This window comes from Triplophysa rosa, linkage group LG24 (genome assembly GCF_024868665.1).
Source record: "Triplophysa rosa linkage group LG24, Trosa_1v2, whole genome shotgun sequence".
NCBI classification, from domain to species: Eukaryota; Metazoa; Chordata; class Actinopteri; order Cypriniformes; family Nemacheilidae; genus Triplophysa; species Triplophysa rosa.
Genome location: NC_079913.1, coordinates 1,207,897 through 1,223,364, shown reverse-complemented (window position 1 = coordinate 1,223,364; position 15,468 = coordinate 1,207,897). Strand labels below are relative to the sequence as shown.

The window sequence follows — 15,468 nt, the reverse complement described above, 5'->3', positions numbered from 1 at the left end:
GCACAGTTCTCTTGCCTGCCTGTGGCGGTGACAGTACTATACACCTTTGCTCTTTATTACACTGAACACGGCTAGCTCACCGGAGCGCTTTATGAACGCCGCTAAGCCTGAGATTTTAATGGAGCGGATCACGAGCAATTAGCTTTATGAGGACCTGTGCGATCAGCCATTAGAGAAAGATCAAATATAAAGATCCACTGTAAGTTTCTATAGCAACAGTGGTTAATTTTATACCCATGATACAATGCAAACTAAACAAATGAAAATATTCGGGCTGATCAAGACGGGCAATGGAAAAACAATGCCATTTTTAAATGACGCGGGAGTGCTGGGTTATGTAGCCTATATTGCATCACAATAGAGATTTGGGGCTATACAAGAAAATTGAGGGCAGCGACAATTAAAGATGCCACAGCAATTTGATGTTTTGTCAAACATGTATGCGAAAAACCTGAAAGTCTGACTTACATATACATCTCCGTGAGGAGGAAGGCACAATGCAGTCTCCAAATAACCAAACTCCGTTTCCCCAGGCTTCCACAACATTTCGATTACATCAGTGGCAGGAGTTCACGTGGGGTCACGAAAACATGGGATGAAAGGCAAGTGGAAACAGAAGAGAGCAAATACAGTCGCATTTCACTGAGGCTTCTGGATCACTGCGAAATCACATGCTTATGGACTAAGCCAGGCAAAACAAATCATATTTATAGCTCCTCATTCCAAGGCAAATAAAACAGATTTAACAGCGCCGACAACACGGAACTGAATCAACAAACAAGAGGCGTGATATTACGACAAAAAGTGAAAAACGATCAAAGCAAAGGCTGCAGTCCCAGGGCTTCGATATAAAGATGCTGAGTAACTATTCATGAGACCTTACAGAGACGTACAGCTTGAACATCCTTGAGTGAGAAATGTTATGATGTTGAGATCACGTGCAAGTGCTAGGTGACCTGATAAGCCTGTAAAAACACTACCCTGAAACCTGTGACTCATTAATATGACATCAAATGTTTAGGCTAGACATTAAAGGTCAAACTCCTGCCAACACAACAATGCTAATACAATTGATACGATGATTAAAGCACCGTACTGTATTATCAATGTCGTTTGTAATGAGCTGTCAATCTGAATGTTACATCTGTGTTCTAACAGCCTGAAGTGCTCGATTCAACTGTTGTACGATTTCTGCTAAATCCTACTTTTCGTCAGAATTGTTGCCACACGATTATCGATGTGACTGTTTGTCGTTTTAGCAGTGACACTAATGACACAACTACAAAACGTTCAGAATTCCAAATGGCACATCTGAATATTATTTGTGCAAAGTTTACTTCATGGGACAGAAATTAGCTGAGAGGCGTTTTACAGCTTTAAAAAAAAACATTTTACGCCATGTTCCACGCATATGCTGCTAAAAAGAAGCCCTTTCGAGACCTGCCGCCATGGATATGAAGTCATGAGATCATTAAAAGCAATGATCATCATAAATCAGAGCTGTTGCACAATTACTAGAGTTCATTACCAGCCGATAACACTGCTCTAATATAAACTACACAGGAGAGGTTTTGTCTCATAGCAGTCTTTGTTTAACATCTACCATCCCTTTCTTGTTTCAAACTTAAGCAAGTCGAGACCCACCTGGCCACACCGTACTAAGAAACAAGAGCAAGTCCACATAGCAAAACTGGCTGAGAGGAGACAAACACGGGCAGGGTTCCATCACTCTATATGCTGTATATAGGGTATCTTCCCGGTCTGCTCTGTTGAAAGTGAAAGTGACCTATTAGTCAGATATGGTGACCCATACCCGAAATGTGACCTCTGCTTTTTAACCCATCCAGAGAGTAGTGAACACACGCACAGAAAGTCGTGAACACACGTACACCCGGAGCAGTGAAGTGATGCAAGATGCCAGCTGTGGGCTGATTCAGCACTTGCATCGCTAGTCACAGGAAAGTTTCAGTTTTGTCATGTGACTAATGTGATAGCAGTTATGTTCAATGTGCACTTCCTACGGGATGTGACTCACGATTGTGAGATTGTCCGAGACGCTGTTTCACATTCACATCCGGCAGTTTTAACAACGCTCTTTTTTACATTTGACATTTATGCCTTTGGCAGACGCTTTTATCCAAAGCGACTTACATTGCATTGCATTATACATTTGTTTCAATCCCCTGGGATCGAACCCATGACCTTGGCATTGCTAGTGCCATGCTCTAACCCCTGAGCCACAGGAAAGCTTTCAAAATACATTTCAAAATATAATAATATAAAACTATAAATGTCCAAATGCAAACGACTGTTCTGCAGTAAAATTATGAAAAACATAAGAAATTGCAACCACAAAACACACTTTTCACGTTTCACTCAGGCTAAAAAGAGCAAAGGCCATTTGGCTAAGGCGGGGGTGAAAACCCCTGGGTCTCCCTGACCTGACCTTTTGTTGTCCTCTGCCTATCCATAGACGTTTAGGCCTGATGACACAAGGAACCTGATAGGCCCTGGGCCTCCTTTTTACCCCACAGCCAATCAGTCAGGCACTATGCCATACAACCACACATGCTGCTGGTTAGAGTAGGGCCACCGCCGAGGACGAGAAAATAGCGGTATCAGACCCCTAGTTGGCCATCCTTGACTGGTCTGCGGACTTAGTTACAGCCCAAAAAGGAACATGACGGGCAATTGAAGTACGCTGTGATTCATCACTTGAGAAAGTTTAGGTAAAAACATGTGGAAAAGTGACTGTTGCGAGATGACTATGATAACACAGAAGTGCCTGCAGTGTTTTCTTCCCCTATGCAAAAAAACCCTTCTAGATGATCAGCATTCCACTAATCTCTGAGAGAAAGAGACATTGTGGTTATGGATATTAAGCTAGACAAAGCAACCAACTACGGAGTATGGTTTATACTCTATACGGTGAATAGTCTCACTTTTTCTCGAGAAAGAATAATGCGATCTGACCAAATCTCCCACTGTACCTTTCATTGGAAGATTCTGTGGGAGGAGCCAGTGTGTTTTAGAAGCTCATTCTTCTTTTAAGATTATAGCCTGTGTGTTTAGGGCTGAACTCTAAAAGAGAGTTTTTGAGATTATGGTCTGCGCTTGTAATTGCGCGTTGTGCTGTACAATAGGCTCTCACGGCCCTGGTTTGTGCTGCCCTGTAGTTTAGCTGTCAAGAGTGACCCTTAAAAGCATGGTCAATAATTGTTCATAATCACACGCAGTCAAAAAGATGAACTCAATGTCCTCGCTAGAAACTTTTCAATGGGGCTCAAAACATAAAGGGTCAATTAATCCAAAATGATTTATTAATTGTTCTTATCGGCATACATATAAATATAACAGAACATTTGTTGATGAACTATTGTTTTAACACTTGCAAAATCAAATAAAAATAATTGAGAGCTCAATATCTCTATTTCAGACAATGCAAACTTGTTGATCTTGGTTGTCGATAAAAAAGGGATAATTTGAGTTATGCAAGCAGCTACAGTTTACCATGTGTCTCACACATCATACTGTTAACATGTTATGTTAACAAAAGCTTGAAGGGCTACCCATGTGTCCCACATTAGAGAAACGACAGCAATAGTTCTTGCACTGCCTACGATGCATTATATCTTTTATCTGAACAATGGGACTTTTGTAAAGCTCAACCCTGACATGCTCACGAGATTGAGAACTTCACCTCCTGGGAACAGAAGGGCAGCACGTTTCCATCAACAGGATGTTAATTTACACAGAAGAGGACGACTTCCATAGTGATCAGACACAATACGTGGAGTGGGTGGAGTGAAACGGACAGGTTGGAGAGGGCTCAAGTGTCTGTCACTCTGATTCGACGGCAGGCATCCAAATGGGCGAGGGGGTCAGATCATCAGGAGGGACCCCTCAGCTGGGATGAAGTGTGTGTCAGTGAAAGCAGCAGGTTTAATGTGACAGTGCTGCATTCCTCGCGGCCACACAAGATAGCTGTGGCTCAGCATTGGGTCTAGATTCATGAAGTTCATAAAGGCATTTGTCTGCACATCACTTGCGCTGGATTAACATGGAAGAGGGGTTTCCTGCCGCATGAAATGTAATATGCAACATCTATTCCGTGGATTTAATTAAACTTTCAGAGGTCATGGGAGAGAATGGACGGTTGTTTTTCTACCGCCATTCAAGAAAACTGGCAAAGAAAACAAAGCAAGAATAATTTCTATCTCTGACGATCTCTGATGATAAAAGTTAATGTCTGTATCCTAGAAAAAAAAGAATAAATGCTGTAACTGATCAATAATAAATAAATAAATATGACCAATTAGTTGCTGAAATGTTCATAATCTATCAAATCACAAAATGACCAAAATCTACTGCCCTTTAACACATCTCTGTGATCTGTATGCAATGATGGCTTTCTATCACAGCTGGAAAAAATCTGAACTCAACCTAAACTAAATTTAAATTAAACTTTTTTTTAACAAAACCACTAGCAGATCTTTTTTAGTCTTAGGTGTCACAGCTTTCAAATATCACCTTATTTTTAATACTGCATGTAAGAAAGACGAGATGGAAAGAAAAAAGGTTGCATTCAGTTTTACACTGCCAAAAAATATTCAAGTCATTTTTGGTTTGTTTCACCATCTGTTCTTTGACTGACTTTGACTCGAAATTAAGGCAGACATCTATGGCAAACGTATCATCATGCAAAAGCAAATGTTTTTGGTAACCAATTTGTCTAACACCTTGAAATGTTTACTAAGCCTACAAAACACTGGAAAGCGTAGTTTGGCTGAACTGCTCTCTCTGGCCTGGAGAGAATGCATGACAAAGAGTAATAGAGGAGAGAGTGCATGTTGGATATCTGCCCTGAGCTGGCACCCAATGCCCAGGGTGTTTCTTAGGGCCCATACAGGGAAAGCAGCACCGAGCGTTCAGCCGAGCAGAGCACGGTTCAGAAGAGGTAAATAAATGCCTCTCAAAACGTAAATCAAGCACTGCTGACACGGTTGTCCTACATGAGAGTTATTAATAGAAGCGGAGACAGAGCGATACAGAGATGGAGTCAAAGACAGAGACGTTCCCAACTTTAAGGGAGAAGTAAGGGAGGGAATGAAATCTTGCAGGGAACAAGATAAAGTTTTGAGTAGACATCAATTCCTCTTTATCCTTGAATCGGAACATTGATAACGACTGCTGCCTCAAAGAACAGAAGATAAGCAAGCTGTTTGGACGCCTGATGTTCACAGGCTGAACTTGTGACTTCCAAGCAACAATCGTTGGGTCTGGATATTGTCATCTTCCTCCTGTAATAAGGGAGTTGCACAAATGTGGGCGAGTAATGCCTCTGAAATCAACCTGACGTGCAAAAATCACTGGCAGAACGAAAGATGCCACATTCACACACACTCATAGGTGATGAATTCTCAAAGCGTGAAGACAGAGGCCCGACAGGTGTAGGTAAATCATCGCATTTAACGCGAACCTGTGGTCTGGATGAATCAGAGTGCAACTTTCTCAAGAGTCTTCAAGACCTTCTTTTAAACCATGCAGTAAGATGTTATTTTACAGATCGCCAATCTTGTCTACAAAAGCTATTTGAACAGATTGTTACATGACTGCATTGCTGGCGGCGTCCTGCCTTCAGGCATCACCTGAAGGGTTCTCGTTCATCAAAGCCAGATGGGTCGGAACCTTATCTTTTAGGAAGAAAAGCACAATTGTAAAAAAGCGGAATTTGTTTTGAACCCTCGGTGATAACCATAGACTGTATAAAATATGGACGTCGTGTCCGTGACGTCACTCGTAGGTTTCTGATGAGCTGTTTTGAAGCTTAAAGTGGGCGGAGCCAGACGTCGCCATCTTAGCAGCGCGCCACACCCGGATAATCGAAAATGGGCAAACAGGGAGGACATGGTTGGTGCTGAGGCGCCTGGTTGGCTTTTTAACAGCGAGTAATCTTTTAAAAATTATGCTAAGCAATGTATTAGCGAGAAAACTTGGCAAAAACAAGCAGGTAACATTAACACAAAAAAGCTGTCTTTCCCCATCACCAGCGTGACCACAGACAGTTCGCAATGCGTCTGCAACACGTTGGGGAGGAAGTCCTGTGGAGACCGGTTTAACCCAGTTTCAAACCTGGAGTACAGTAAGCAGGTTTGTGAAACTGGCTCATACATATCAGGCATCACATTTAGATATGCATGACCTGACAAAATCCTGTAGAGACAAACAGATTCGAGCTTCCATCGATAGAGAATAAGGCTGGAAGTGAACAAGGCAATTCACAGTTAAAGAATGATGTCCGTTGAAATAGTCTCTTAATCTAAAAAGAGATGTATAACCATGTGCCTCTGATAAGCGCGATTTATTTTTAAGTGCTTGAAAGCAAAACGGAAAAAGGAAGCAAGCGTTTCTGACCCGTGTAGGACAAAAGCCACAGTGTTTGTAAGCACTGACAGTCGCAAAGTGAGCTTCCTCATCAGATGTGTTACACACAGGAAGCTGTACGCTTCCTTTTCCTTTATGATGACAAAAATGCAAAGAGAGAACACACAGCAGCAAGGCAACAGAACATAAGAGAGTAGTAAGAGACTAGTAGAGAGTACAGAACATAAGAGAGAGTAGTAGAGACAAAGCAAGATGCCTCGCCAACCGAGGTGCAGATTCCAGACCATCTATTAATAGAGGCTGCTTGACTATGCAGAATTCTTAAAGGAAGAAAATTAAATAGACTGGGGTACAGTACAGTATCAACCTCTTAAAGAACCAAGAACCGTCTGGAATGACATATCGGGAACAGTTCGCTGATCATCACCGTATCAGCGCCACATCAAAGTAAATACCTTTTCTATCCTTTAAGAAAAGCAACTCTCTTCTTTAACCCCACCTACTCTTGCTGTTGTCTGCAATAGTGGGGTCACAGTCAGGTCACCGTCACGTGGGAACGTCCAGTAGGGCAGGAATCAGCCACCCGACTGCCACATTCCACATCGAAGAGACAGAAGACAGAAAAAACGACTGGAAGGGATGCAATGTTTTAGGGTGGGTGAGAAGAAAGAAAGGATTGGCATTTACAGAGCAACGATCACTAAGAAAGAAATCAAACTAGATTCAACAGAATCCTTCAAAAATGTTTCCCTAGAACCCTGAGGATGATAAATGACACCCACCAGCCACATTATAGCAGAAAATGAGATACACAGACAGTCTATAGCCTGCTTGCCTTCCGGGGCAAGAGGGTCAGACTTGATCCATAATGACTCCACTTGAAACAGCTGTGTCAGAAACACGCCAGCGCTAAGTTTCAAGATAGGAAACATATCAGAGCTGTGCAGTGACCTCCAAAACCATTCAGTGATACGGCAGGGTAGTGAGCTGAGATTATGCCACAGTTTTGGGATTTTATTTCTGAAGTTTATCTGAGAGCTGAAACATTCTCTCGGGGCAACATGGCTCCACGTCATTACTCAGAACTGTCTGCTCCAGTTCTGACTGTGGAGTGGAACGACAGCGGCAGATGAGGTTTTGCTATTTATAGCTTGCGAACAGGGGAAGAAACTTAAAGGATTAGTTCATTTTCAAAATACATTTTCATGATAATTTACTCACCCCCATGTCATCCAAGATGTTTATGTATTTGTTCCTTTTTTAAAATTAAGGTTTTTGATGAAAACATTCCAGGATTTTTCTCCATATAGTGGACAGTTTCAGTGCAGCTTCAAAGGGCTTTAAACGATACCAGACGAGGAATAAGGGTCTTATCTAGCGAAACGATCGGTCATATTCTAAAAAAAAAAAAATCTATATACTTTATAAACACAAATGCTCGCCTTGCTCTGTTCTGAGATGCATGACTTCACATAATTCCAGGACACGCACACGAAATGACCATTTTAAACAATAAACTGACACAAAGACATTTGAATATGTGTCATTGAACATTCAACAACTTTTGAACGGTCCTCCTTCTACACATTTGTAAACACTGACTCTATACTTCCACCTACGTCAATGGACCTTTTCAACGTAATCACGTGAAGTCATGAACGCGCATCGAGGAACAGAGCAAGGCGAGCATTTGTGTTTATAAAGTATATAGATTTATTTTTTTTAGAATATGACCGATCGTTTCGCTAGATAAGACCCTTATTCCTCGTCTGGTATCGTTTAAAGCCCTTTGAAGCTGCACTGAAACTGTCATTTTGACCTTCAACCGTTTGGAGTCCATTGAAGTCCACTACATGGAGAAAAATCCTGGAATGTTTTCATCAAAAACCTTAATTTCTTTTCGACTAAAAAAACAAATACATAAACATCTTGGATGACATGGGGGTGAGTAAATTATCATGAAAATGTATTTTGAAAATGAACTAATCCTTTAAACAGTGGAATAAACTAGTGCTGATCTACCGAGTATTTCTAAAACCTGGGGGGCATCAGGCAGCACAGGCTGATAAAGTCAACAAATATTTTAAGATCTGTACATCTTTTAGGCATATTCCACCAAATTCAGCTCAACTCTGGGAGGAGAGGACGTCCTACTTTTTACCCACAGCAGGGGGTTGAACACACTCTTCGAATGATGTAACGGACCTTGACAGCACAGTCAGCCAAATAAACACCGGTTCACGATGATGGAGATCAGGCTACACCTCTAGCGCTGCATTTATGTATTATGTAGACGTGACAGTGCTAACGTATGTCTGACATTTAGCAGAAGCAGAATGCCACAGATCTAATGAAACAGTGCATTCCTGCATTTCAAGGGTAAAAAAAATAGTTACACCATAATTTAGGAAAAATCAGCATGTTATCGGATGATACTGGTTAGATCAAATAACATATCACATGTCTGTGACTTATCTAGACATGAAACTGAGCTTTTTACTTCATACAGGGAGAAAAGTTATAAGAAACGAGAAGTTGAGAGGTTATGCGATGAAGAAGAGAGATTAGCTTTAGGCCCAGCTTTCACACTTGAGTCCTAGTCTAAAGTATATACCTTTCTGAGATTCTGAAAAAGAGAAATGATGGTATAAATTATACTTAAATTTCAAACAATTAAGTTTGGGCAAAAAATCGTATACGGTTACTTTCTAGATACTCTGCAGAACTGTTCTTTTGAACTTTATTTTAAACAATTTCAGGCAAGTGCGGTCAATATTCTTACCAAGGCCAAATTTCGTCCATTCAGACTGGTGGACTAAACCCAGCGTTCTGAGATTTAAACTCAGCCTTTTCAGGGTTGGGGGTAAGACAGACAAAACCAGAGAGAGTCTGCATTGAATCGGATCCCCCCTCCTTTTACGTTTTTTGTCCTCTCTATAAGCTGACGTCCTGCCACAAGAATTCGAAGAATGCAAACGCCAAACAGCTTTAGAAAAGTGGAAGGAGGTGCTACTGTTGATCCAATCAGCCCACCACGAGGGCAGCCTCTGAGAGGATCCTCACCCGGGTCAGAGTTTACAGGTTTCCAAATTTAGCATTTGCTACATCATTGGCTCTTTACCAAATATTACAACAAAACTACAGAACTACAAAAATGACAGCAAATGAAAAAAATGGGGTCAGTGTGTTTAAAAATAAAGCTTAGGTAAGCAGAGAAATATAAGGAATTTACTGCCCCCCATTATGACCTTTAACACACTTATGCTACCTACACAAAGAGATAATGGAGAAGAGAGAGAGAAGAAGAGAGTGCAAGAGATCAAACCTGATTTTCCTTATGAGCTACTGCATTGACAGTGAGGAAACCTGTTGAATTACAGACGGGAACCATGCCCCTGGGGGTTATGGGGTATAACAAGTCTTGGCAAGCCAAAAACTCCCTGTATTTCAAAGACAGACATTAAGCTAAGATTGCACTTTTTTTTGAAGGGAGAACAACTTAATTTTTGTTATCTCAAAGTATTCAGAGCAGACATGTTGTGCTTTAAAGTGAACCACCATTAGACAAGCCTGTAATTGTCATAATAATTTTCACTGATCTTCAAAGAAAGACTCATTAATGCATACAATTTTACATATGTTCAGCTTTAGCGGGGCATAAAACTAGGATCATCAATAAATTAAACTTGGTCAAAAACACTGGCTAACTATTTAAGTTTACAGTATGCACCCCATGAAACTGTGGTGTACTAAATATGGAGTAAAAAGGTTCATGAATGTAGTGAGAAGTGAAAGCGCCACATAAGACAGCTTTCTTTCATCTCTTTAAAAAAATAGCTCAAGAGTCTCAAAGCTTTAGCAAGATTAAAAACCAAAGATTATCTTGAAAAAACACCAGATTCACTGCAAGCAGAGATAAAACGCAAAACACAAAGTACAAATGAAACCTAAAGCCAATCAGATAGCGTCTTCCAAAGCTCTCAGTAAATTTCCATTTAAAATGACATCTCTTCCCTCGTAGCCTGTGTAAGACACACACAATGGATAAACACACACTGGCATGTACTGCAAATGAGGAAGGAGATCAGCGCTCGCTAATGAAGGAAGCTCTGCTCCTGTCTTTGTCTTTTATAAAATGGATTTCAACAATGAAGAGGGAAACGGTTATGGCTGGGATCCATGGGATTGGATTTCTTCCTCAACTGTTCCCCTCACATCCTCTACATTATTCACAGATGACGAAACTCTCTGGGGCATGTCTCTTTTAAACCGGCCGAGGTTACAGCACCTCCCTCACGAATTCCTACACTGGGATATTTCGCAGCTACCACATGACGATAAGGCTGATGGTGCGACAGCCGCATCGTTTGAAATAGTTTACAGTCAAACAACTGGAGTCTGACTCATAGTGTACATTTGTGTGGGGAGTCAATGTATGGACACAGGACTGGCTGCATGTGTTTAGAATGCTTTTGTAAGTGGTTTCCATTCCTCACGACTGCTATGTGCTGGAAAAGGAGTAATGAGCCAAGTGGAAGTGGAGAAGTGCATGCTAACCGGGTTACGTGCCATCAGGGCGCTAAAAGCATATTAAGACGACACACAGTCACAAAGGAAAGCAGCCAGAAAACTCACAAGCCTGGGAAACAGAATAGGAGGCAAAAGAGAGCAAGAAGATACTTCAACTTACAATGCCCTTCAAAAGGAAGATGAGAAAAAGATAGATTTTAATGTATTCAAACACGGATATTACAGTAGTGTAACTGAACAAATCACAAGTTAGGCAAAGCGCTAAATATGTAATAATTGTGAACATTAAACATCAGACAGAAAGAAGAAAACGTGAGTCAATTAAACAATTCCCGAGTGATTTCAAATGGAAGAAAATTCAGCTCTAGAGAAAATAAAGAATTTTGGACGTCTCATTAACAAAGCTGATGACACAATCTCCTGCATTCAAGAAAAGTTCCATTTACTTATGGCCGGAAACACTCTAAAAGCTACATAAGCGTTCTAAAAAGGAAGGGGAGAGAGAAAGACGGAGAGAAAGGCAGACACAAAGCAGGCCTTGCTGATCTCCTTGCAGCTCTGCCTCTCATCCCACCACACCCCCCTCTCTTTGCTCCTCTATCCGCGACCTTCCTTTGTCAAGGTAACCTGGGGGTTTCCAGTGGCTGGACCTCTGCTCCCGACTGACCCCTGAATTACTCTGGATCGCCCTATAGGCCTTGATCCATCTTTAAAAGCATCACCCCTCCTTTCCTTTTTTTAAAGTATCCATACCTCATTATAAAGCTACTTTGCTTTGACCAGTGCACAATGGCACAACCCTCTCATCCAGATGGCATCGGGCATCAACGTGGTGTTACTGTTGTTACATTCCACAGTCTTCCACCCCACCCTCACGGCATATTTTTCACACTTTCATTTCAGTGTGCTTTGATGTGTTTATGTAACCCTTTAAATCTATGAGCGCTTGGGGGGAATTACTAATACAGTCTAATATGCCTCTGGCCGTCGGGGATAACAGTTTAGTTTATGATGGAGCATCTTTACCAGGCAACTAACAGCAAGCCATCTTTACCTGCGTTTAAGTTATACTCCCTCCAGGAAAGGTCCACACGGAGTTAAAAACCAGATACCAAGACACAGAGACTGTCTTGTGACATTTAAGGGAAACACTCAGGCAGCAAGCCATCTGGGTAATGGGATCCGACTGAGTTTCATTTGCCAAGTCCAAATTTGTCAGATTTAGATGCATTAATAGTGCAGGTGTTAAGAAGAACTCTGGCCTAATGTGACCCAACGTGTAATTTAAACAACAATAGAAGAATCTTGCTAGCTAGGAACAAAAAGTATTTACAACAGGACTGATCATGGGAGTGTGCCAAATATTCACACCGGCCTTTGCATATTTGTCAAAAGTATGCCTCTGGCCTAACCAGCAACTTCCCCTTAAATCTTCTTCAGCAACCTAGATTCTGTTGGGGAACCAAATGAACCACAACCACAAAACTGCATAAACAAACACACCAAGGTGACTTCCTATTGTAACTTTGGCATCCATTTTTAATTGATCTTTCATTGTTGTGTTTAACCAAAGCATTTAGGTCAACCAAGAGACAACAAGAAATGCAGTCAACAAGCAACAGGCATCCACAGTGAGTAATAAAAGGCCAAACGGTTCATAAAACGGTTGCGTCTTACCTGCAGTTCACACCATGCGACTTCCACTGTCGTTTCAGTATCCAAGCCATTGTAGACCGTTTTGAAGGAGCCACGTCCAATCTCTATATCGAATTTGAGAAAACGTCCATCTGGCGAAGTGCCTACAGCTTTCGTCTCCACTTCTTCGATGTCATCCTGGACCTTTTTCTCAGCCTCCCTCTGTTCAGCCTCAGCCCGAGCCTTTGCCACCCCTTTCTCCTCTTCCTCACGTTTGTCTGCCTCGCTGCTTTCCTGCTCTTGTTCGCCAACATCGCAGACCTCCGTCTCTGCAGTCCCAAGGACCTCAATCTTCCTCACATCCACATCCTGCACAGATGGGCTCTGTACCTCCACTGTCGCATCAACCCCAGCGCGTCTTCCTCCACTGCCCATGTCCTCTGCATGCTCTTCCTCCACAACCCCTGAAACACCCACCCGGGCATCACTGGTTACGTCAGGTGTCGAACAAAGGCCTGCAGGCACAACGAACTGCTCGCGGTCCGAGGGCGAGGTGAGGATGCAGGCCTTGCTCGGCAGGTCGAGTGCCGTGGCATTGGAGTCACAGATGACGCTGCGCCTAAAAAATCTGTGCTCGGCTGTCTTCTGGTCTTTATCCATTGTGTGGCGGCGCTTTCTGACCTCCGTGTCTAGTTTCTCACTCACAAGCGAGTCCGAACCGGAGCCATTCACATTCTTTGGTGGTGGAGGGGCCAAGAAGGTCACCACCTTGTCGGGATTTTTTGACGACATGTCTCCGAGAACGAAAACAAAAATACTCTGAAAAGTATAAATAAATTACAACGAAGAAACTCAAATGTAAACGTTTCGTGGAAATTTCCTGTTCCAAACAAACTCCTGACTGTGGCACAAAAATGCGATGAAAATATAAAAGCTCAGGTGAGCCACAGAGTTGGAGAGCCCCCTCTCTGGGGTATTCCTTATTAACACTTACTCTTACAGTGTATGGGGCCAAGGCCCAGGAGAGGAGGTGTTCTTTTATAAACGTAAAAGAACAAGACACAGTCACAGATAAGCAAGCACTGACGGTGACAGACAGAAACTGTCAAATCCAGTTCATCCATCCTGCAGTGACCCTGGGACAGCCGTCATTGGGCATAAGGGACCGCAAGAGGGATAGGGCAGGGGCCTGTAGATTGTTTAGACCGCCAGAGAGTGCAGGAAACCTGGCAGCGAAACCCAAACCCAGGTCCAGATTTACTGCAAGAGATGAGCAGACAAAAAACAGACTCAATTGCATGCCCAAACTTAGATCACCCTTGTAAATATGACCTCTCCATTAGCCCAAACGAACTTTTTTAGAGAAGGAGAGAGGAATTATATTCACATCAAATGTCTATTCATATATAAAACAGCTTTAGTGTGTTAACCCTCGTTTGGGTTTTAAAGCATTGAAAACTCTGAACCTTAACGAGCATTGTAAATATGACAAATTATAGCAACATCGACACATAAGCTATAAAAAAGAATAACAGCTTGTGTTGCAAACATATAAATAAATGTCGGCTTACATTAAACCAGTTTTAGCATTAACAAAAGCTAAACATTTATTAAAAATGGCATACTATCACCATGAAACAGATAACTTTTTAAACGTTTCTCAAAAGCTTTTAGCTAACGTTAGATACAGTAGTTATTCCCAGGTGTAAGTGTTGAGCTCTCGGCTCTCGAGTCAACGGGTTCGTCATCATAATTAAAATATGAGATAACTTACATTAAATTCGTCAGTCAAATTAAATGATAAAATAAATACTTCATGTAATAGTACTAGCATGTCGGCTACGCACGCTGGTGTCGCGAGGTCCAAATCGCCTTGGTTACGTGGGGTGGTCAACTGAGATATGGGATTTTCTGGCGAAAAAAATGACAAAACTCAAAGGGGGCGAGTAATATCAGCTACAATTTCTCACACAAAACATTGATTGACAATAACTGAGTCAAACGTTGCCATTTTATTATTCCGCTCTCGAGCCCTCAAATAAATACCGCGCGCGTGTTAACGAGCTTTATTGAACAGGAAGCGTGTGGAAACGCCGCGTATGAATACACAAAACCTACGTTTGACGTTAAATCTCCTTTTGTGGCAACGTAGACGAAGTTCTCTTGTGCTATAGGCTACTGTAACGTTAGAAGTTAATACTGGATGCCTGTCAACCTGTAATAAATCTCTGGCAGTGTACAGCTGAGCTTTACAGCCAGGTAACGCAATAAACATTTAGGGTGCGATGAAAAACAGACCAGCGTACGTTACCTTTCGTATCGTGATATCCATTCCACGCTCCTCTGGTGTAGACAAAGCGACAGCTGCGGTTAAGTTGGCCGAGAAAATAATTTACAAGAGGTAATATCCGAATAGTAATATACAGAAAATTATCAAATTGAATCGTAAATCCCACAGATGTAGTACAACTACGCTTTCACGGCACTGTTTGCACTACAGGCCAAGTTTAATACGGGGCTGTTGAATCCAACGCGATGCAACGATCCTAACGAAATCGGTATCCGGCGTAACGACGTTTCCCTTGATAAGACATGCTGACAAAGTGCGGTTCCAGTCGACTGCGCGCTGTTCCGCAGCAAACCACCGATTTCCCTGCTTTCACGTGAACAATGCAACAACATCCACTGCGGCTGGGGTCCGTTTCTGTCGAGCCGGGCTGGCACGAAATTCTCAATCGGGAATTGAATCGTTATCCTAATGCAGCAGTCGGAAAATGGCAGCTCTTCGGCTCCGTATTATGTTCGTGGGTCTAGACGATATTCAGGTTGCTGTGTAACTACTGCTCTCGGTTCGGGTGCTGTTGTTAAGACTCCAGCTTGTCACGTTGGTTTTAGCTGCGAAGCTGCTTCTGTCTACCC

The 15,468-nt window shown here is 42.1% G+C and overlaps 1 protein-coding gene across 13 annotated transcripts in view; it reads right to left on the bottom strand.

Moving 5' to 3' along the window:
* wnk1b (WNK lysine deficient protein kinase 1b) overlaps positions 1 to 15,468 on the bottom strand; it is a 62,297-nt gene extending 46,829 nt beyond the window's left edge. For all 13 annotated transcript variants that reach the window (XM_057324733.1, XM_057324735.1, XM_057324737.1 and 10 more), the window contains exons 1-2: positions 14,861 to 15,468; positions 12,592 to 13,809 (exon numbers count right to left, since the gene is read on the bottom strand). In XM_057324733.1, the coding sequence (XP_057180716.1) occupies positions 12,592 to 13,341 (750 nt within the window). In that variant the 5' untranslated portion in view covers positions 13,342 to 13,809; positions 14,861 to 15,468. The remainder of the gene's footprint in view (positions 1 to 12,591; positions 13,810 to 14,860) is intronic.